We start from the raw sequence: 24,978 nt of genomic DNA on the forward strand, positions 1-24,978 counted from the left end.
AGTTTGTCTCCACCCACTGATAATCATTTCCTCCATATATAACTCAATCATAAACCCTAAAAATAATATCTCCATTCCCATGTGAATATAAACCAATACTCCTTAGTTTACTTCTAATAAATCATAATATTGTTGTTTAATTTCACTTGGCATTTAGAGAAAAGTAATTTTGAGAGAGAGAAAGAGAGAGAGAGAGAGAGAGAGAGAGAGAGAGAGAGAGAGAGAGAGAGAGAGAGAGAGAGAGAGAGAGAGATGAGTGGAGAATTGTGGGTTCAAAATTATGTCACAGTGTGATAAGGCTGAGGTGTGGAAAGGGACAAAATAAGAAGAAGAGACAAGGCAGAGGAGGGTGAGTGAGCTGAGAATGGGTGACCATGTGTTGCCTCCAACTCCCATTCCATTCACATGTTTTCTTTTTGCTCAATTCAAACCCCCCTTTAAGTCAACCCTAAACTAGAGTAAATCGGGAACCGCGTTTTTGCCGCCCATTTTTCTTTTTCTTTTCTTTTCTTTTTTTAATTTCACTTTTTCTCTATATTAAAAAAATCATCCATCAAATTGTTTGTTTCATGGGAAAAAAAAATATATCTTATATTGTGTGTACTATTTATGACTTTGATTTAGACAACCATTTGAGTAAGAATAGGATGAGTAGGATGAGTTTATTGAAAACTAATACGATTAAGTCGTCCCATTTGGAAGAGCTTCTTATATTTTTTTAAGAGCATTTGGATAAACTTTTATAATTTTTATAGTATTTTTTTCTTAAATACGAAAAATAGTTTTATTTAATTAAAAATTTAAAAATATTAAAATTATTCTTATCTTTAAATTATATTTTCAATAATTTAAGTTATATTTGGTTCTGAAATATACTAAAAATGAAAAAAAAAACATTAAATTTTTTTTTCATGTAGATAAAATTTATACATAAATTTTAAATTATTTAATTTTTATATTAAAAATAAAAATAAATTTAAAGAATCATATGAAAATAACAAGAGTATGATGAATTTGATAATATATATGGTTTAATTAGTGTTTTAAATTGGCATTTAATTGGATTTGTGATGTGATAAAATGGTGACCAGGAGTGAGTGACATCAAATGGGACAATTTTTTAAAGGCATAGATGGAAGTCAAGAGATTATAACCATTGAGGAGTAGTCAACTGATATGATTTTGGAGATTGACTTGTGCAAGAGGTGACACTTCACATTGGATGGTTCAAATTTGATAGGTTTTCCTTGTGAGTGGGTTTCTAATTTGGGGGTGTAGCTTTTAAGAATGAGAATTTTATTTTCATTTTTTAACGACTTAATATCCTAATATTCTTTAATTAGGTCTTCAAAGTTGTGAAGGAAATGACAAAAATAAAATACCAAAAGGAAGAGAAAAAAAAAAAAAAAAAAACCGAGTCAACAAGATAATAAAAACCACTACAATAAAGCACTACACATATAAACATTTTCCTCACTATAATAATTGATGAAGTTATCTTTTTCTTATTATGCATTTGTTAATAAATAATTTGTACAACGATAACATAATCATAAATGATAAATTTACCATCATGGATTCAACAATATTATAAAGTTGTCATATAAATCAAATGACTCGATTCTTCGCATGCTCATGCATTTTTATTTATCAAATTAGAAAATAAGCTGATCTGTATAGAATCTTTTAGCTATAAATTAATCTTCTTAGACTTAACGGGTATAATTAACTCATAAATGATCAAAGATATCTATCGGAATAATGTCACTAACTTTTCTAATAATTCGATATTTTTCCACGAATATTCTTTGGATGTTAATATATTGCATACCATGTACCATACAATTGCCTAGTTTTAGTTTGCTTCATTTATAAAGTGCATACTTTGCTTATTCACTATAAAATACTACCTTATCCCGACTTCAACCCCCACACATTGATATATTCCTCATACGAAACCAACTAAGACTCCACTTTGTTGTGCTAGAGTATCTGATAAACAATAGCCAAAAGATGGTACTCTAGCTTTTAAAAAGCTGGCTCCAAAGGAACAGTAGGTCATGGTTTTCAACCCTAGAAAATTAAAATAATGCAAATAAATGATTTAAAAATAGCCCATATATCACCCCTTGTTTATTATTCTAATAATTAACAAGATGTATATGACAGATGGTTTAGTGACAACATAAGATATTCAAGTTAGTTCTAGGGATTTGACAGCCCCATTCAAGAAGATAATCATAAAATATGAAATCTTAAAGTCCAAATAATGGGCTATATAAAAAACTAAACCCTAAAGTTTTCTCCTTCACTAACTTGTCCAAATCCTTGCTATCCTCACCAACCCTAATCCAAATACACCCCCCTCTTTATTTTTCTATTTCTTTTTGAATTTTGGAAGACAGACCCATTTGGACTTCCTTGAGATAGAGATTTTTATTTTTTTTTTCAGGGTCTGTGCCTTATAGGACCTTCTTTCTTTTGATTGACTTGTTTGAATTTTGTGAGTTGAAAATAGGATAAACTGTGGCATTTTCCACCACAAAGAAAAGGGGGTTCCTGTGAGCCAGTAAATAAGAATTTGACTAATGGGGGGCTCATGTCTTGTCACCAAATTGGTCTTCTCTTCCATGGGTGGAGTTGACATGGATACTTGACCCTCTTTGATGAAACATTCCTTTTGAGTCATTTTGGGACCCCCACATGCCTTGCACAACTTTCTTACAATCCTACAATATTTGAAGACAATGGGTTGAGAAAAGCTGTTTCATTGGCTTGTCTTCTTTTGCTTTCTTTCACATTCCTTTCAATTATTTATTTTGTCTTCTGGCTGTGTGATATATGTTGTTTGTATTAATTTCTTAAAATTTTCATTTGGTATTAAAGCTAGTGAGTCCCCCTCAACTTTATTACAAATTTTTTAAGTATAAAATTTCAAATCATGGACCAGGCTTCTCCTCAATTCCATTCCCTTAAACTTTTGAATATGCCATGCCATGGGATTCCACCAACTGCTGATTCAAGATTGTCTGGTCACAGTGGTCTCTTAAATGATTATGAATAAACTCATGAAGTGTAATAAAGTAATAATGTTTTGTTTACTAGTCTTTTCATTGCCTTATAAAGCTTTTTTACTTTTAAAATATCTTTATGGTGCATGCACACTAACAACTATGCTTGGCCTTGTTTGGATGGAAGAAGTTAAAAGTTCTTTTTTCAAATTTCATAAGAGATTTTATATCAATTTCATTAATTTTATTTAAAGAACTTAAGATCTAAAATACCTTAATATGAAAGAAAAATATCACTTTTGTTCTATTTTGACTTAGGAAAAAAAAAATCATATTTAATAATACTTTTATAATACTATTTTTAAAACTTATGACTTTCACTTCTAACTTCATTTTCTAACTAAACCAAAAACCAAGAAATAACTCATCCGAGCTATTAAAATAAAGGCTTATTTAATTAAAATGGTCCATAAAAACCTAATTTTTGAAATTTAACTCTTTGTCCTTTTTTTGTCTCGTTTCGATAAAAATACTCTTACTATTTTCTTGTGAAAATAATATTTTCTTGTGAAAATATTATTTTCTTTGAAAATTTACATGTCAATACTTGAAATAATAAAATACAAATAAGTTACATTTCAAGTAAAAACATAAAAAAGGGTTAGATTCGCAATTTAAGAATTGTATCTTCCATTCTAACCAAATATTTCTAAAATAAAAGATCCATATCTAAAACATGATATAATTTTTCAAAAATATTATTTTCCAATGATTTGATATTTATAATTAATATTTAGTAGTTTATCAAAATGAAAATGAGGTTGAAATTAATGACTTAATGACTTAATAATTTAAACTGAGTGACTTAATGTATATCAATCTCAAATTTTTTTTATAAATATGGTTTTAGATTTAAGTAAGAATAAGTTAATTATTTTAATTTAATACTTAAAATTAACTTATTCTTACTTAAATTTAAAATTATGTTTACAAAAAAATTTAAAATTTATATGAATTAAGTCATTAAGTTTTTTTAACTCATTCATTTGATTTACCGAACACCTACGCATTATACTTATTGGAGAAAGAAATATCGACTCATGTATCAAAACCCTTCAATTATCTCACATTATGATCCAACCTAATAGACATTAAACCTAAAGGGTATTTTTTAAAGATAAAAAATAAAAATTCTAAAAATTACTTCTCTGGAGAGAACTTGTGAAATATGTGCACTAAATAACAACCCCTTCTTATAAGTTATAACTGTATCAAAATGGGTCCAAATTTTTTTAAACAAAATTCATAGATAATGACACAATCATGTGGTATTAAAGAATCTACCAAGAACACCCATGTGGCAATTGGGCACCATGACAGCACCAATCACAAAATCCAACTGCAGCCAGAGGCTTCAAGTGACAAGTTGGCTCAGTTTCTAGATTCACAATCCCACAGCATGACCTCATTGTTGCATCATTAACAAACTTCCATTTTTCTCCACTTTCTTTTCTCAATAGGGTAACCCTACACAGCAGTGACTTTATACGACTGTCCATTTGGAGTTATTTTAAAGCTTCCGTGGATCTACATGATGGTATTGAGGAGGAGAAGATAGGATGGACCTACTCTTTGTATTCCCTTTCTTCGCTTGTCATGATTGATGTTCAAGCCCCATATCAATATTTTCCTGTCCATACTTGTATCTTTTTTAAGACTAAAGTTCCTCAAATGGGCTTTGATTCAAAGCAAAAATATAGAATGATATGATATACTAATAAGAATATTCTTGTATTTGCCTATAAAAAATTAAAATGATGGGAAATAATAATTAAAAATAAGCAATTTTCTAATATTATCAACATGCTTAAACATATAAATAAATAAATAAATATATATATATATATATATATATATATATATTAGGTAGAAGGCTAGACAGGTCGAAAAAATGATAAAAAATGTGTTAATAATTCGATTTAAGTAATATTTATCTTTTTACCTAAAATATAAATGTAATAAAGAAGTTCTTAATATAAAATATATCGTGAATTTTTCATAATTATATAGGCTTATTTTAAAACCAAAAAAATTCATTAAATTAGAGTAAATGATATCTATACATGAGACTTCGTAAATGATATCTACAACTTTCTAATTTAGTAGTCTTATAATCTTATGAATCATGATAAAAATATCATCTTTAGAAGAAAATTTTTTTGACACTGTATATATGAAAAGTCATCTAACCTCACAATCTCATTAAACACATTATAATATTCAAACTTCAAATTTCAATCGTAATCCTAGTAGTATCATGCGGGGTTACACTTTATTTGTTTTCTTTGGTGGGTGAGAATTAAATCAAGTTTTAGGATTTTTTTTTTCTCATAATATTATATTTTCATAATATCCCAGGCTTGCAAATGAATCGATTCTTTTCTTCTTGAAGGAATGCGCACTAAGGTGGAGAAGTTCAACAAGTAATTTCAGCCTCCAAAGCAAGAGAGAAAGGTCATTTGTGCTTGGATCATGCAGGGCTGATAATGGAAATATGAAGCTTCAAAATTACTAAATTTTAGTTGTTGTCACTTATTTTTCCATTTGAGGGGAAACAGCTGGTCTAGATTCTAATCTCTTCATAAAAAAGCCAGTCTTATTACTTTCCACCCATTGGATTTTTTGGTCATCATTTTCATGATCAGTCATGGCCCTTTGATTCTTGTCAATCCAAATTCAGTAGGGGATGGTAAAATATTCAATATTCTAAAGCCAAGAATTAAAAAATTATTACTTTGTACTCCTGGTCAGAATCTCAAACCCATGAAATTCATACAAACTGTCTTGAGTTTTGGCCCAATGCCATCTGTTTGCCACAACTAACAAGCCCAGATTTGGGCCTGTTGGTTAAGACCAACTAAAATTTTCAGTTGATTTCCACTGGGCTTAAAAGCCCTTTTCATCCAAAAAGATGATAATAATCTATATTGATCATTTTTACCTAATGCTTAATGATATTTCATGGAGGTCACCAGCCCAATCATAGAAATATTTTATTGAATTTCCTATAGATGGTAAAATCGACAGTATTTTTAGAAAGTGCTTCCTATAAAAAAAAAAACATTTTTGAAGAAAAATCAAACAATATAAAAAATTTTAAAAATCACTTTATAGTGTGCATGTATCTAGGGGTGGGGCTATGCATGTAGAAAGGGATTAGTCTCTGTCCCTCTTGGATACCCACATAGGTTACCAAGTGTCAATTCAGATAGTGTATAAATAATAATGATGTAAGAGCAAACCAACAAGTTCAAATATGAAGAGTCAATTGGTGAGCTAACTACATTTCTTGTGAGTCGACCCATGCATGGGTAGGCAGTGGAGGTAAGATCAATGCAAGGGCCACATACGTACATCAGTCGCATGTGTATAGTGTTGTTAGCAAGTGGGGGTAGCATTATTATTTCTAATCTCTATCAGTACTTCATGGAAAAATAGTTGAGAGATAATTTTTTTAAAAACACTTTCATTAAAAAAAATATTATTAAATATACTCTAAAATTCAGTTGCAGTAGAGATTATGATTGTCACTTCTTTTCTAGGGTTAAGACATGATCCGACATGATTGGAGTTCATGGAATCAGATTTCCATATATTGAGAGGAAGAGATTTTACATGAGATGATAGACAAAGAAGCAAGCAGTTGAGCAGTCTAGAAGATGTCACTTGAAGGCCTAAAGCTGCAAGTTACTAGATTTAAGAAGGAAGACAATAATAACAAATTGTTTCATCAAATGGCTAGGGGAGGAGGAGAATGAACTTTATCAAGAATCTAATGGTTTGGGTGTAGAAATATGACAAGTATAGGCAAACCTTCTCAATGAAACCATGAAGAAAGGATTCAATAAAAGTTTGAACAATAAGCTACACAGCATGACCTCATTTTTCTTTTGTCAGGGAACCCTAAGTGACTTTAGGACTGCCAGTGGAGTTATTTTAAAGCCTCCATGAATCTACATGATGGTATAGGGAGGAGGAAGAAGATAGGGTGGACCCACTCTTTACATTCCCTTTCTTCTTCTGTCATGATTGATGTTCAAGCTACATATCAATATTTTGTTCATACATGTTTTTTTTTTTCTGTTGAAAAGAAAAAAACTTAAGTCTTTCAATGGGTTTTGATTCAAAGAAAAATGTATAAGGTTATCATTAATTAGAATATTCTTCTATTAGCCTATCAAAAAAATTAATATGATGTGACATATAAATTAAAAAATTAAACAATGTTCTAAAATTATGCCTTCTGAATCATTTTATTTTCTATTACATACAAGACAAAGCAACTTGGGGATATGGTGGGCAACACTTAGTACTTAAATTTGGGTGACATTTGTTTTGTTTTTGGAAGTGTTAATATGACTAAATTTCTCTTAACTTCCTCTTAATTTGGAATAAAAATTAATATTATATCATTCCAACTTCATATTTCAAATGAGAATATTTAAAAAAAAATATATTTTTTTTATATACTTACATTCCAACATAACAAGATTTAGAAAGTGTTTGCTAAATCCATTTAACAATTTAATATAATTTAATAATTTAATTTAAATCATTAAAGAGAACTTACTATCACAATTTAAAGTTAAAAATAACTTTAAATAGTGAGCTTAAGTGGATATTTGGTAGAACTTAATAATTTAAGTTGATTTTAAATTAAATTATTTTTAAGTTATTGACTTAATTTTATTTTTTTTTAAGTATTGAGGTTATATGGTAAAATTAAATTAATATTTATTCTAAATCATTAGATATGGGTAAAATAGGTAAAAAAGAAAAAAAAAGACTTGACATTAAGAATAAGTTAACTATTTTAATTCAATACTTAAAGTTATTTTTTATTTTAAGTTATGATATTAAATTGTTTTATCAAATATATTTAATTTACTTAATAACTTATTTATTAAGTTATATTAAATTATTAAGTTGATTTGCCAAATATATTAAATAGTAAACTTATTGATAATATTAAATTTTTTGTCTTATTTGCCCACATATAATTAAAGTATATTTTACAATTATGACTTCACATTCATAATTCATTTTTTATAATAAATATTTTGTAATACATATCTCCTATACTTCAAATATGAATATTTAACAAATAAATTTATTCTTTAAGCTTTAGTAAAAATAAATATTAGTTAAAATTAATAATGATAAATATTTGTTAAAACGAACAAGGGTAAAAATGTTAATTTGGTGATTTAGAATAAATTTCAAGTTAATTTTATCAAATAACCTTAATACTTAACGTAAAAACCAAATAATAAGTTATCACTTAACAAACTAAGAATAATTTAACAACAAATTAACTTAAATCATTAAGTAATAAATATTAAATTTTATCAAACACCCACTTAATGTACTAGAAACATTTAGACCCCATTAAAATTTCAAACAAAACACATTAGAGAGTTAGGACCTCTTTGGTTGCTGTTTTTTAAAACATTTTTTAAGAAAACAGTTTTTGAGAACATTTTTTAAGAACCGTTTTTTGTGTTTTTAGAAAAAAAAAAATTGTGTTTGGGAATTGAATTTTGGAAAACAGTTTTTGTTCTTAAAAAAAAAATATATGTTTGGTTGAGTTAATAAAAAAGTTTTTTAAAACAAGTAAAACAAAAAACATGTTTGAAAGATGTTTTTTTTTTCTTCCAATTAATAAAGTGTTTTCTTCAAATAACTTTATATTATAAATTTATAAATAATTTTTATATACACAATTCATTTAAATAAAAAAATTCTTTCATTTTAAAATTTTAAAAATAGATTCGATATTAATTAGATTTTAAATACTTTTTTTTTTAGTTTTTATAAAATTTGAAACAAAAATTAGGGAAAAATGAAAGAAAAGTAAATAAAAATGATAATAGTTTGATTAATTTTATATTTGATTAATTTTAAAATAAAAATATTTTTTATATTTTTTAAAAATAAATCATGATAAAATCATTTTTATTAACATTTTTTTCTTGATTTAATCTTTAATTTTATTAAAAATTATAGTATATTCTATTAAGATGAGATAAAAAGTTTTAAAAAGAATTAATTTAATTTTTACAACTAATTTCACCTAACAAGCTTGTAAATAAAATAAATAGGACATGAAAATAAATGCAAGTAAGGTGAAGTTTGAAGATAGTCACTTTCCAAGGGATTCCCACGACCGAAGATAGTGTTATATTTGTGTTGACCAATATATTTTACCAACCAATATGCTTTGACCAATAGATTTTCACTTTATATAAAAAAAAAAATTACCAACCATTTTATCCATACAAATGACTCTCATATCCCTTAAAAATATTTACCATTCAAATATTGAAAAAAGTATTTACCCAATATTACTAACTTATTTACATATTACTGTTGTCACTCTCTACCATCTTTTATCTTCTTCAAAATTGAGACAAAAATCACCCGCAAAACTCTCTCAATAAGCAACTCGTTTTCTTTTTCTTCCGTAACCTTAAGTAGGTTTTTTGTTTTCCTTGAACAAAACAACTCAAGAAAAATCAAAACTAAGAAGCGGGAAAAATCAGGATTTTTTTTTTCTTTCTCGTTCCCCACTTTTCTCAGCATCCAAAAGGGAAAATATAAATAGGAAAAATAAAAAAACTAATAACACATGATAAAAAAAACTTAGATCTCATTCAAATAACAGAACCAAGAAACGGGAAGAAAAAAACACAGTTGTTTTCTTATGGTTTTTTTTTTTTTTTTGGAAACAGTAAAAAAAGGGGAAAAACAACTTTTTTTTGTTATCTAAAAACTGTCATTTTGAGAACACGGAGAATAAAAAAAACAAAAACAATTTTCTCAACCAAACAAGTTTTTAGTGTTTTTTGTTTTCAAGAACAGAAAACAATTCTTGAAAACACCAACCAAACAAACCCTTAGATGTTGTTTATTTTTTTTAACATTTTGTTAAAAGCAACTTATTTTCATATTTCAAATTGTTAATTTTTATACTTTTTGTTAATTTATTATTTATTTTTACTAAATAGATAAGTTCAAAATATTTAGCTTTTTAAAATGTTAAAAGTAATATATTGATATTTCTTTATTTTTAATACCGAACAAAAATAAAATATTAGAAAAAACAAACAACTTAATACTATTGAGTTTTAAGTTGTATTTAGAATTAAGTAAACAAAAAAAGAAAGACCTCCTTGCTCACAAATGAAGCAAATTCTTTATGGAATGGGAAGTTGAGGATTGGGTGGATAGCTGATGATTAAAGACTACAAAAATTTGTGATCTCAAGACCATGAAATCAACTCATTGCCATGCTAACGCCTTCGAGAAATTCATACTTGTTGTTTGGCCCAATTTCACCTGATTGCAACAGGCCCAAATTCGGGCCCTGTGGGCTAAGACCAAATATTTCCACTGGGCCGAGATGCGTCATTTCCCATTCGAATATCTTAGGTTGATGTTGATTGTATATTTTTTATGTTTTTTCCACTGTGATGAAGTGGAATAAAAGAAGAAATCAGAATTGAAGCAGGGCATAGTCCCAAATCTGCCATGGATCTTCTGTGCAATGCGTACTCTACTCCTTCAGACGACGACGATGACGAACCACGACCAGTAGCAGAACCAACACCCCCTCCATTGAAGCGATTTAAACCCCAAAACCCTCCTCTCCTCCCCAAACCCTACCCTCTCATTGCTGGCAGATACATATCCAAGAGAGAGCGATCTCTCCTCAGCCCGGCCCTTTCTCCTCCCCTTCCGAATCCGGCTGCCTCTGCATCTCCTGGTACTTGCTTTTCTCATTCTTCTCATCCCTTATTCATGCTTCACTATGTTGTTTCCAAAATATGGAATTTGAATGATACTGATTGTGTATACAATTTCATATCGTGACACTGATCGTCTCGGATAGGCAAATTGGAAAGGCTTCTCCTATACCTTATTATTTTTTTTGTAAAATTTATTCAACTCCTACGGATGGACATGCAGTTGAGTCTGTAGGAGAAGGGAAGAGGAGGAATGTTTGGCGGAAAAACTGTTTTCTGTTAAGGTATAGCTCTGTTGCACTTGGATCAATGGCTGAAAGAATCAATATATCATTCGTTTATAGCATAGATCATGAAATCCATAACAGACCTTTTTTTTTTTTTTTTTTTGATAAGTAGTGAAATCCATAACAGACCTTTGCATTGCAAGTGAAGCCTAATTTACTGACTCAGGCAGTTAGAAACCTTTTCTTGGCCATAAAACTGATCATCTTGTTCTAATACACTGTTTTATCATGTTCCTTTGGGTATTACCTCGAGCATCCTCGATGAACTTCAATGATTTGCAGAGAATGAAAAGGATAAGAATTAGATATCCTATTTGAAGATACAAGAAATTTTAGATCTGGAGCTATATGTTGATGGTACTGTTTATATGGCGCTGCCTTGTATGAATGTTCGTAGGAGATTTCTTGGATGAGAATTGGTGGATCCATTAGCCCCTCTAACCACAAAGGAATATTTGGGGTGAGTAATGTTAGCTTGATATGCATCATGGACTCCAATAGCTAACAACTTAAGCTTTTAGGCCAATATGATAGCTTAGCATGGTATGTCTATTCTCCAATTACCAAGAGTGGTTAGAATGTGATTGAAGCAGATTTAGAGGGGCTTTCTTTGGGGAGGTGGGCCTCTAAAGAGAAAACCTCATTTAGTAAGGTGGACGATGGTTGGTCGAGATAAAATAAAAGGAGGGCTGGGGGTGAAGAGCCTTGCTATGCTCAATAAGGCTCTCCTTGGCAAATGGAGTTGACGCTATGCAAATGAAAAAGAGGCATTTTGGAATCAAGTAATAAGGGGGAAATATGGGGAGGAGCGTGGTGGGTGGTGTTCTTGAGAAGTTAGGGATGGGTATGGTGTAGGCCTATGGAAAGCAATTAGGAAGCTTGGGAACCTTGTTAGCTCTAGAATTTCTTTTGTGGTGAGAAATGGGCAGAGGGTGAGCTTTTGGAAGGACAAGTGATGTGGAACTACACCTTTGTGCAAATCTTTTCCCTCCTTATTTGCCTTAACTACTTCCAAAGAGGCTTGAGTGAAAGATGTTTGAATTGTTGGAGCCCTTGTTTCTCTAGGCCTTTTAATGATGGGGAGATAAATGAGATGGAAAACTTGTTGTTGTGTTTGAGTGGGAAAAGAGTGATTGCGGATGAGGATAGGGTGAGGTGGGTGGAATCAAAGGATGACATTTTTTCGGTAAAGTCTCTTTACAAAGCCTTAGAGTTGGACTCAACAAGGTGTTTCCCAATGAAGATAATATGGAACTCTAGTGCGCAGCCAAAAGTAAGCTTCTTTGTTTGGGAAGCGTCATGAGGAAAAGTTCTAACTTTATACCAAGTTTAGAAGAGGGGTTGGACCTTAGCAAATAGATGTTATTTGTACCAAGCGCATGAGGAGTCCATAGACCATCTTCTTCTCCATTGAGAAAAGACAAGGGAAGTGTGCAAGTTGTTCTTTACTTTGTTAGGAGTATTTTAGGTGTTTCCGTCCTCAATTAGGGAAACCATCTTGGGGTGGAAAGGGTTTTTTGTGGGTAAGAAACATAGGGCAGTTTGGAATGTGGGCCCTTTTATGCTTGTTTTGGTCAGTTTGGAAGGCAAGGAACAAAATTGCCTTTGAAGGCGGTGTGCTGTCCATTCAAAAGCTGCAAACGTTTTTTTGCACATTTACTTTGGTCGGAGTCTAAATTGTTTATAAAAGATGGTCCTTCGACGTTAATTAATTTCATTGATTGGGTGGGTTTCCATTGAGGGAAGGGTTGTTTTTTGTACATCTTGTTGGACAGTTTTTTTGTTTCAGCTATATAGGGGTAAGCGTCTCTTTCTTTAGATCTTAAGCCGCTATTTTAGCACCTTTTTGTAATACAATACTCTTACTTATCAAAAAGAAAAAAATGATAGCTTAGCATGGGATCAAAACTTTGGTTAGGTTAACATTTTATGATTTGTCTTTCCTTGTGCTGGTATGGGTTTGGATGTGAGGGTATAACCTATGTTGCATGGGTTTGGGTATGCGTGGTAGATGTGGGTATGTATTCAGGTGTCTAATCCTTCACAACTCAAATTTTAGGATACAAGAACTTAGCTAAAAAGGATCTAAAAAACAGGCATGAGTACTGCTATAGGACATAATAAAAGAGAAAAAGAAAATTAAAAAAAAAAATGGAAGTGAGGATATCATTTTAAAAGCTCACATCTTTTCCCTCTAATCCCTTTTTTCCTCTTCTCCTTAAATATTTTTATAAAAAATCACTTTTTAACTAACTCTTCTTTTTCTCTAATGTAATTATTACTAAGAAATTTGAAAGAATAGAAGAATATCAATGAAAAAATCAAACAACTACATTCAAAGTAAAATAAGAGTATCCAATAAGGATCCCATGCCCACACCCCATGTCATGTCGTGTCAACACATGTACACGTACATTGGTTGAAATTGAAAAGTCTGGGTATCAGAGGGTAAAAGAATGTTCATTATGGATTGGTCAGCATTTGGAAAAGCTCATGGAAATCTATGTTTGGTGGAGAGCTGCACACATAGACAATAAAAGGATGTAACTGTATATTTAGATTTTGTCAAGCTCTTTTTCAAGTGCTAGATCTTTATTTCCATAGTCTGTCATTTTCTAGTGTGACTGTTTTATCGTAGTTTAAATTATTGAGCAAGTTTCTTTACATGCATATTAAGGAAAAAAAAAGAAATTTGTTAGATGATCATGCCCTCTTGAAGTTGATTCTTGATTCCATTGATCGAAACATATTGCTTTGCTTGCCTGAAGTAATTGTTTTTTTCTTGTGTTTAGTTATGGGTAGTATTTCAGATTCAGATCTACCACGTGATATCTTGTCATCATTGAGGCATCAAGCAAAGGGCCGTTCACAGCTAGGTCGAATATCTGAAAGGCTGTCCGTAGATTTGAAGAGCCACAAAAAGTCTGTCAATACTATTCAGTGGTCACCGGCCCATGGTTAGTGCTCTTAATCAAGAATTTGTTGAAATTTTTGTTTGCTCTTTAATTTCTTATCAATTCCATTTACTTCTTTGGTTAGTTGTCTTAATTCCCCATACATTTGTGGTGAAAACCTTTTTGTTGTTTTTGTGGAGTCATCAGGGGAACCAATCCGTCATTTAGCATGGTTGATTTCTTCTGATTTTATGATAGCTCTTAGATTCTATGGTCCTAATTAATGGTTTTAAGCATTTGAAATAGAAATCTTTTCATGCAATCCAAGGTCGGATTTAGATAACCAAAGATGAGTCTTTAAAAAGGGAAAAATGATAGAGATCACAGAATTTAGGTTCATTAAGCAACTCCCTTCATATGCACTGGATGCTTTCTTGTATACTTTTAAAAGAACTCTCCTACCAGGGTTTAAAGGATCTCTTCTTTCGGACTCTTTTTTAGTGGACTAGGGATTCTTTGAGCTGGATTTCCCCTCTATGTTGATTTTCCTAGATACTCTTTTTTGTGGTTAACTTTGCTTTGTTTTGTTTTGTTTATGTGGTCTTTCTTTATTTGAGGTGTGTTTGGCTTGTTTCTGTGTATACAACCTGTATACGTAAGGCGCGCCCCCTCCTTTTTTGGCGCTTATTAATGCATGTTCTTGTTTTCTATCAGAAAAAAAATAAATAATCTCAGTCATATGCTTGTGAAAGCCCAATCATAGAAATATTTGATTGGAGAGTTATTTCTCTTAATTTCAGTTGAGTGGTGATAATGGCTGTCCGTCCTTTTGTGGTTTAACTTAGTCATATCAAGCATCTAATGTGATATTCAATACCTATATTTTCTTTGAAGATTTGATATGGATGCCTCATTTGCTTTAATAAATGTTTGGAAGTCTTGCTAGCTTTCCTTTAATATTTTAATATTACACAACTGTGGACAGGATTAGGGTTCATGGAATCAAATTTCTAGAACTTTATCAATGTCACTGGATTTTAAATTATTTTTGCAATGATAGACCTTTTGTGACATGAAAAGGGGGAACATTTAGTATTTGTAGTTAAGATCGATGGAGAGCAGCAAGTTGACATGCAAAACTGGACCATTTAGGTATGAGGGCAATTTGCACATGATAGTAGAATTTATGGCTAAAAAAGAATGGTTGGAGTTTTCTTCACATTTTAAGGACTTTTCAAGGGAAGAAAGTAAGAGATCTTACATCATAAAAGAAACAGGAGATGAAGATGAGAAAGAATCAAATAGTGGGGTTGCAAACTATTTGATTTAAGGAGGGAGACAAAAGTACCAAGTTGTTCATCAAATGGCTGATGGAGGAGGAGAATGAACTTATTAAGAGTCAATTGGTTTGTGTGGGGAAAATGAAGGGTGTTTGTAGAGTGATACAGGAAAAAGGGTTTTTAAAAATGAGAAAAGAGGGATGGGAGTGATTGTCTGATTTCCCCACCCTAGGTTTCTTGGTAACTTTAAATGTGGCCAGATTGTAAAAGGATACCAAAATATGCTGCCTTGCAGGGAGGTACCCTGTAACTCCTGCTTACATTCTCATTCAAGTTGGAGAATAGGCTAATATGGATGATGAGCCCAGAATTTCAGGATAATGATCTTTGTTCCCTTTTTCGTCAAAATATGAGTAGTCCATTATTCTGTTTTCCTACAAGTATGAATAAGCTGGTTGCCAACTTCTTAGAAGTGCTGATCTACCTCAATTTGTTTATTCCTATGACTTGTGGACGTGGACACAAGATGTTCAACAGGCAAACCCAAAAAGTTAATATATGGAGACACATAACTGTGGCTACATGCATAAATGGCCACACAGACAAGTACACATAAATGCATGTACTGGCCGAATGCTTAATGGATGATGATGGTTTCCTTGATACCTATAAGTAGCCCCTTTGAGTTGATTGTTGAACACATAAGCAATTTGCAATATGTAGGCATCATTGTAGCATAACCAATGGGTGAGCACCACCTGTAATATACATTTAATGTCATCTAACTAGGCAATTCTCCACAAGCATGCTATTTGGTGTCTTCTACCGTTGACCATGCTTGCTATCTCCATACCTCTTCTTGTGCCATAGTGTTATAGTATACATGCAAAGATGCGTACCATTAGGTAGATGCCTTGGTTCTTTGAATGTGCATAGAGTGTGAATGCCTACTTATAGCAGATGCCCAGTGGGTTCCCCTATTTCTTCTTTGGGTGAAGGTGATGTTGTATGCACCTAAGAGGATGATTCTTTAGCCCTTGATGCCAAGAAAACAGTTAATATCTCTCCAAAATATCTATATAATTTTCTGTTATACCCTTTCGAAGTTGTCATCTTTGGCACAGTGCCTAAATGCTGATACATTTGCCCTAGTTGGAAGCAAGGCTCTGTGTGGGCTAGGATTCCAATATGGGCATTGCACATTGTGCTAATGAGTTTGACCCTTCCATTATTAAGGGAGTGTTTGATAACTAAAATAAGTACTGAAAATCTAAAAAATTATTGGGTGTCATTAATTAATTGTATTTGATAACAAAAATTACAAACCATGTAAAATTAAAAACTATTTGGAAGCTACTTAATACTTTAGTAAGAGAGACTCAACTAACCACTTAAAACAAAACATGACAAATGATTTCTAAAATTTTACAACTTTTTAATTCCAACTTTACCTCTTGTTTTAAAACAAAATTGTTTACTGTTTAAAAATTTTACTAAAAGAGATTTTTTTTATTAAAATTTAATTACTTTTTAATTGACATTTTTAATGTTAAATCCTTTCTATGATAAAATTTTACTACTAGAGAAATTCTTTTACTTTATGATTTACCATAATTAATTTGTCAATAATAAGAGTTTTGAAAAGTTTTTCTTGTTCCTAGAGTAAAGATAAAAAATGCTAAGTATGATTTTGAAAATCTTAAATACAATTTATTTGTATTTTTTTTATGCATGTGTATGTGTGATAATTTATTTACACAATCCCATGTCTTATGGTTCTTGAATTTAGTAGGTCAAGTAAGATTTTTTTTTCCCTCTATGTAATATCTTTCTCTAGAAATTATTTTCATTAAATTTTCTTGTTAAAAATATTTGGTTTTTATAACATATTCTTTATTATGAAACAAGTTGCATAAATCAGGGCTTATTTTTTATAAATATTTTATAAGAAAGTTCAAGGGTGTAATTAAACTACGCTTAAACAATCCTTGTACCCAAACAAGGTGCATTTTTTTTAATATTTTATTATCTAAGTTTGGTCGTTTTCTATAATATAGAGGAACAAACTGTTTTGTTTTATAGATGCAATAAATACAGTTTGTTTAAATTTTGAGAATTTGATAAAAAAGAACAAAGAAAAATTATGGGACATATATTATAAGATCATGCAGTATTAACTTACGTGATTGTTTAATATGTAAGGATGACTAATGCAGATGATACTAAATCTATTAGGAATGATCCATATGTCTTGACGCGAGTGTGATGGTAAATTTGTAAAATTGATTATGTTCGAATTTTAATCATTTTATTTGTCAAAAAAAAAAAAAAATCTGCACTTAAGCTTTTTAGTTAATACCAAACATTTTTCACTTTTATGATTTAGTGCTTAATTTTCAACTTTATCAAACATCATCTTAGTACTTCAGGATTTTTTTTGAGCTCTCTGGGGATGGATTGACATGCATCAAGGTCATTTCAGCCAAAACGAGGAGAGGGGACTACCAATGTTTGTAAGACATATATCTTCACCAGAAGCTGCTGCATCATCATATGGTACTCAATGAGTTACCTTTTTAGAGCAATATGAAACTCTCCATTTCCTACAAGAAACAATCACAAGAAAACCTATTCTCCTAGATTCTTCTATATTTTCGAGATTCTCTCCAAGCTTAAGAACACCACTTGTCATCTGGAACTTCACCATCTCTAATGTCCTCCTCCATTTCATTCTACCATGTATTCCACTCAACTTTAAACGCCTCACTGTCCAATGTGGCTAATCTTTCTAACAAAGAATCTTGCAGAAATAAACCTTTTTAACCAAGTTCCTTTTCGATATAATTTTATTTACTGCTACAGAAGTTAGAAATGGGGGGTCTCTAGATATGCTTCTTGATTAAGATGGTTCTTAGCTTCCAACTAATGGTTTATGAGAATTTTTTCTGTTATAAAGCGAGCCCTTGTTGAATTTAATTTATGCTTTGTGCCAACTTCCTTAGTGGTTGATGCTGGATGTTTGGTGTATCCCTTTGTCACCATCTTTGGCTGTATTTTTCAAATTGAAACGTTGACCTTGTCCTTCATTTGCACTACAATCATGCTTGATTATTTGCAACCGTTTGGGAAAATTTATTAATTTATGTCATCTTTTGAAGGTCCCATTCCTTTTTTCTTTTTTTCTTCCTTTTTGGTTTGTCATTTTTAGCACTTAAAAAGAAGTGCATTGTGTGCTGCAAGACAAAAACTCATACATGATTCAAGTTCATTGGAGAATTACAAAGAACAATAAAAAGAAGTGAAGGCATAAGAAAAAGGAAAGTTATACAACAACCTATAATCTATGTAAACAATTTTAACTCTGTGAGTTTATCAACATTAGAATCTGACAAAGCCCTTGACCAAGAGCCTTAAAAAAAAAATCTAATAATGATGTCTTTTACCAATACATCAATTTTACCAATACTGGTTGACGGTTAACAAAGATGAGTAGGTGTCAAATGCTTCGGAGGGGAGTGGAGAGTCGGGTTGTTGGAATCCTCACTTCTCAAAGCATTTTAATGATTGGGAATTGGAAGAGGTGGAGGGCTTGTTCCGAAAATAGCATCCTTTGGTAGTGAGAAGAGAATTGGAGGATGTATTGAGTTGAAAGGAAAGTAGGGATGACATTTTCTCTGTTAGATCCCTCTACCCCTCCTTCATGAGGGCCTATAGTGACCCTTTTCCTTGGGGTCTTACTTGGAGGTCTTGGGCTCCTGTGAGGGTGAGCTTTTTTGCTTGGGAAGCATCTTGGAACAGAATTTCAACCATTGACCTGCTCAAAAAGAGGGGATGGAATATGCCGAATAGGTGCTACTTGGAATATTTCCGACCTTTTAATATTGTTTTGTAAAAAGGCTACAATACTTTGGAGTTTGATTTTCTCCCTTTTTGGTGTGCAGTGGGTTTTGCATTCTTCTATTAAAAGGAATTTGTTTGGTTGGCATGGTGCCTTTGTGGGTAAGAGGAGGGAGAAGGCTTGGAGGGCTACCCCTTTATGCGGACCTTATGGAAGGAAAGAAATGAAAGAGCATACAATGATATCAAACGGTCGAACCAAGCTTTAAAACACTCCTTTTTGTATACTCTTGTTAATTGGACTAGGGTGTTTATAGAGGATCATATTTTGTTTATGATTGACTTTATAGAATGGCCGTATGTCTAGTTAGGGGAAAGGTTTTTTGTCTTCTTTGCCTAGTTTTTTTTGGCATTCTGATTGTATACTTCGTGTGTACCGTTTTCGCCGCTTCTAATTCAAGCTCAAATTACCTATAAAAATAAAAAATAAAAAAGTAAAATAAAATAAAATAAAAAAATTTCTATTCTACTTTTCCCAATTGGACCAAAAAGCGGAGGGGTAAGTCTCCACTACCTCTTTCAACTCCTCTCAACAAGGGTTCCATGTTGACCCAACAAAAGGTCTTTAACCAATCAAGGAACTACCTAAGTGATCCCAAATAGAGAAAACAACAATGACTACAAATTACAGGCCATCGCATAGAGAGTGATAATATGATTAGCAGACTCATCTTACCACTTTCAAAGGCAAGACCAACCAACTAGAGTCCACCCTTGCTTCATGAGCTTGATTTAGGAGTCACTAGATGACCTAAAAGCTCCTTAGCAAGGAAAGAAGTAGACACATTTGGGCTCAAAAAGCTATTGAATGATTTGGCAGTGAAATTATCAATCCTTGCTAGCCTCCAGTTCAGTACAATGAAGCAAAAGCTTGCAACATCTCCAATTTTCCATGAAGGAAATATTTCTAAAAATAAGGGAATCAATACCTTGTTTGCCTAATTGCTTCCAAAAGATTTGCCATCCAAGCATTTCTTGGAGAAGCCAAATGAAACAAGACCTGAAATTTGTCTTTCAATGGACACTCCCCACCATAGTTTTAAAATTCTCAAGGCACACTAAGGCGTAAAGTACTCCTAGAGCCTGAGGTGCAAGGTGCACCTAAGGCGCGGGCTTTAGTGAAGTGAGGCGCACCCTAATTTACATATATATTTTTATATAATATAATCAAATTTAATAATGTCCTAAACACATAAATCATCAATATTATCCAAAACTTCAATTTAATCAACAAAAAACATAAAAATAAAGAACTCAAAGCATAACAACAAAGCATCATGATTGCTAATACGTATCCAAATCCAAAATTTCCAAACCAAAACATGAAATTTGTCCACAATTCAAAAACATCATTAAAAAACACTTGAATAACAAATGTCCACAACAATTAATCATCACTTGTCATCTAAATCAACAAAATCATCATCATCATTTCCATCATCACATTTGTAACCTTTCCCATCTTCCTCATCTTCTAAATCAATCATTTCTCCATCTTCATCTTCATCTTCATCTATTAGTGAATGAAAAGGCAAAGTTCTAGAACTTGAAGCTATCCCCCTCGGTAGTGGTATTATGCTTGAGCTTGCTCTAGTTCTAGTATCAAGTCTAGCCTCCTCAACTCCAGTAGCTCTAGCAACACCACCCCATGTCAAATTATCATCATCAAATACAAAATCATCTTGTGCACCTCCATAAGAATCCCCATCTTCCTATCAAAAAAAAAAAAAAAGAATCCCCATCTTCCATTCTTCCTATCAACCATTCATTGCTATCATCTATATCTTTCAAGGAAATTGGGTCAATGGTGTCACATTCATTGTATCTTCTCTTCAAGGCTCGATTATACTTAATGTATACTAAATCATTCAAGCGTTGATGATACCTATTTCTCCTCTTGCTCTGAATCTACAAAAATTTATAAGCTTATAAATATATTTTAAAGTTATAACTTTTAACTTTTAAGTTACATTCAAGACTCTATTAAACTATTACTTGTAATTATTTTGGTCACTTACATTTTCAAAGATGCTCCAATTTTGTTCACAACCCAATGCATTACATGTTAGGTTTACTGGACATAAGGTTTAAATTTCATCTTTGAAAATTTGATGAAGTATCATTTCAATTAGATGTTAGAGACCTTCATTCAAAATGAGGTCTTTAGCTTTGCATAATACCTTAAAAAAGGAATTTGTGGTAATAATGAAAAAATTAATGAATCAAGATTGGTCTTATATTGATGATAAATATGTTTTAACCATGTTGAGTTTTCTAATATTGATGGTTTGTATTTATTTTTCAAATAAATAATATAATTGAAACACTAAATTATATATAAAAAGCTGTGTTTTTCTTAAGTGCATCTATTACTTGTATAGAATATCATTAAATTTCACAACTAAAATAACAAAGTTTTAAATGACACAACATAAGATCTTGATTAATAATTTTATATGTTAAAAAGTAATACCAATAAATTCAAAATGGATCATGTTTATTATATAAAAATAATTATATTTTTATTACATTAATGATGTTATTTATATTAATATAATTGTTTAAAATGACCTTATCTAAAGTTTATGCATAAGGCTCCAAATTTTGTTGAGCCACCCCTGCATTGGATGCACATTAGTATTTCATCATAATTCAATAAGGCAGCATATAATACTCTTTGACATGTCACTTCAATTTATCATTGGTGTTTTCTAACATGGGCCAGAAATTGAATAATAGAATGGATTAGCCTGCAATTAAAAAAAAAATTCAAATAACATCCTAATGTTTGTAATGTAACAATTTAGTTGGATTAGATTACAATTTTAAATGTAGATCAATTGGTCAGAACATGGACATCAACCCAACCACAAGAGGAACTAAACTGGGTTTCATAATACCGTTCACTGTCTGATTCTCTGGGATGCAGGTCATCCTGTCAACTGTTTAAAGTTGCATGCATATCCCATTTCAAATTTATTAGCTTGTTTGAGTTGCGGGCTACCATTTTGACTGTTTAAAGTTGCATGTTCCATTTCAACTTCATCAGCTTGTTTAAATTTCAGGTTGTCCTTTTGATCATTTTTGTTTCATCATAATGCATTATTTTTATGATGTATATTACTTATCTTGTTGAGATGTTAATTAAAGTTCCTCAACAGCCCATCTTCTTGCTTCCGCTGGAATGGATCATGCCATCTGCATATGGAATGTATGGAGTAGAGATCAGAAGAAAGCACGTGAATTCAGCTATCATAATGCAGCAGTGAAAGATGTCAAGTGGTTGCAGCAAGGATTATCTGTGCTTTCTTGTGGATATGACTGCTCGTCAAGATTAATTGATGTTGAGAAGGGGTTGCAAACTCAGATTTTTACAGAGGATCAGGTGGTTGGTGTCATAAAGCTCCATCCAGACAACTCCAACCTCTTCCTGTCTGGGGGATCAAAAGGACGCCTCAGATTATGGGATATTAGAACTGGCAAGGTAGTTCATGAATACATTCGAGGTCTTGGTCCAATACTTGACATTGAATTCACTGTTAATGCCAAACAATTTATCTCTTCCAGTGATGTGTCTGGAAGTAACATGAGTGAGAATTCTATTGTTGTTTGGGATGTCTCACGACAGGTTCCATTGTCTAATCAGGTAAGACTGCCTCACCATTTCCTCCTTTCTCTAGTGGAAGATATATCCCATCTTCCTGATATTATCAAGTAGTTGTATTGTTCATTGATAGAGTTAAATATTGATGGAGGTCCTATGGAAAATAGATTTTCATGTGTTCCATTAGATAGATGCCTTTATTAAAATAATAATCAGATTTAATAAATTTATTTTGCATTTTTTGAGATATAAGAACTCCATATCTTCTACTGTGTTGAAATTAAATTAAAAGAAAAAAGGTTGTTTCTCTTTTAACTTTTTATCTTGATCAGAATAGGTGTTTTAAGCTATTGATGTGTATCTAGTTTAATCGTGCCCAAATCTGTGAACTTGTCCATGTGTGAGTATGAGCACTATTTTTCCTTTAACCTTCTCATATTTTTCATGTGTCAACTTGACCTTAATTTCATGGACTATGTGAGTGAGAAAATTCTAATGAATTTCTTTCATAAAAGAGAGCTTCAAACTCAAATCTCTTTTTATCAAGGCACTGAATTGAGTTTTAGAGAATATGGCAACTAGGGAGGATTTCTAATCCTCTTCATGCATTATTTGTCTCATTTGATTTACCTTTCAAGGATTTCATTTTAAATGATGCTATATCAATGCGAATTTGAAATTGCATCCCATTTGGTCAAATGTTCAATCTGTCAATTTTTGAACTCTAGTTAGATGGTTTGATATGAAAATACCCATCTAGGTGACATTTCATTAAACATAAGCATGTCCTCATCATTGGCATGCTGTGTCAATAAGGTTTATTTTACTGTTCTTAAGGTGCTGTAATATGTAGATTTGCCATATTTGATGTGTTTAGACTGTTTATACTTAGCTCCATTATGCATTTTGGTAATAACATGGATCAAATGTGAACTGTGTTTTGACCTTTTATGCAGTAAGATATTAACATTTCCTATTCTCCAATCTGTTCTATCTTGTGTGAAATAAAAAATTCAGCAAAGTTATTTTTTTTCTTTTCTCTCTCTTTCTGTATCAGGTTTATGTGGAAGCCTATACCTGTCCCTGCGTTAGATGCCATCCATCTGATCCATTTTTCATTGCGCAATCAAATGGAAATTATATTGCAATCTTCTCGTCATGCCCTCCTTTCAAACTAGACAAGTACAAGAGGTATGAGAACCATGGAGTTTCTGGGTTCCCCATCAAGTGCAACTTCAGTTTGGATGGTGAGAAACTTGCCTCAGGCTCCTCAGATGGTTGTATATACCTTTATGACTACAGATCATCTGAACTTGTCCGAAAAATCAAGGCATATGAGCAAGCATGCATAGACGTTGCTTTCCATCCCCTCTTACCTAACGTGATTGCTGCATGCAGTTGGGATGGTGCGGTTTCAGTGTTTGAGTGAGATGTTACATTTCACATTGCCCAGCATATGGTACATCTCCGGCTATAGATCATTAGAGCTTGTCACAGAAGTCAAATCATGTGAGCAAGATTGAATGGATGTTACTTTCTATACCCTCACATCTAATGTTATTGCTTCATACAGTTGGAAGTAAGATACGCTTCAGCATTCAATCCAGATGGCTGATGAACACTTTTCTTGTTCAAGGGAGCTGTTAGGCCATCAGAAAGTTAGGCAAAAAAGGGAAATATTGAGAGCAAATTCCTACATTTAGTTGCTGAGAGGAAACCACACAGAAAAATACCGGGTCAAATTTCTCCTGTGCTTGTGTGTTTCTGGTTTTTTTGTGACCAAGCAACAAGTTTTGTCTGCGCTCAGCACCAGTTCTTGTTGAACATGAGACTGCTGGGCACAGGAACTTGTTAACGGAGCATACAAAACATGATGGGTTCAAACTGCACCTTACTACAATAATAGGAGGTGAATGAGGAATGTACCAGGAGTTTGTCTTTCACTGGGTGTATTATGACCTCAAACTCTTTTGAGTCTTGATCCCCATTGAGTCATTATTGTTTGTCCTTTTCCCCCAAGTTTTCATCGAAGGGTAACACATCATATCTTACCGACCACTGCTGCAGAGAACAGTAAAGTTGTACATATAATTACCTTAAATTTTGGAGACCTGTTTCAATGAAATGCGATTCTGTGTAACAATTTACTTCCCTGGCAGAGCCATTTCCCCCTTAAAGAGACCTACTCTGAAGACCCATG

General features: G+C 31.9%; 1 protein-coding gene across 1 annotated transcript; it reads left to right on the forward strand.

Annotated features, from left to right (window-relative positions):
- The first annotated feature begins 10,554 nt into the window (after positions 1 to 10,554).
- LOC117909630 (WD repeat-containing protein 25) lies at positions 10,555 to 24,925 on the forward strand. The gene is made up of 4 exons (XM_034823715.1): positions 10,555 to 10,836; positions 13,896 to 14,060; positions 22,336 to 22,820; positions 23,836 to 24,925. Exons 1-4 carry the CDS (start codon positions 10,602 to 10,604, stop codon positions 24,205 to 24,207), a joined length of 1,257 nt encoding a protein of 418 aa, XP_034679606.1. The 5' UTR covers positions 10,555 to 10,601; the 3' UTR covers positions 24,208 to 24,925.
- Positions 24,926 to 24,978: the final 53 nt, after the last annotated feature.

The sequence above is a fragment of the Vitis riparia genome, chromosome 19 (assembly GCF_004353265.1).
Source record: "Vitis riparia cultivar Riparia Gloire de Montpellier isolate 1030 chromosome 19, EGFV_Vit.rip_1.0, whole genome shotgun sequence".
Classification (NCBI taxonomy): domain Eukaryota; kingdom Viridiplantae; phylum Streptophyta; class Magnoliopsida; order Vitales; family Vitaceae; genus Vitis; species Vitis riparia.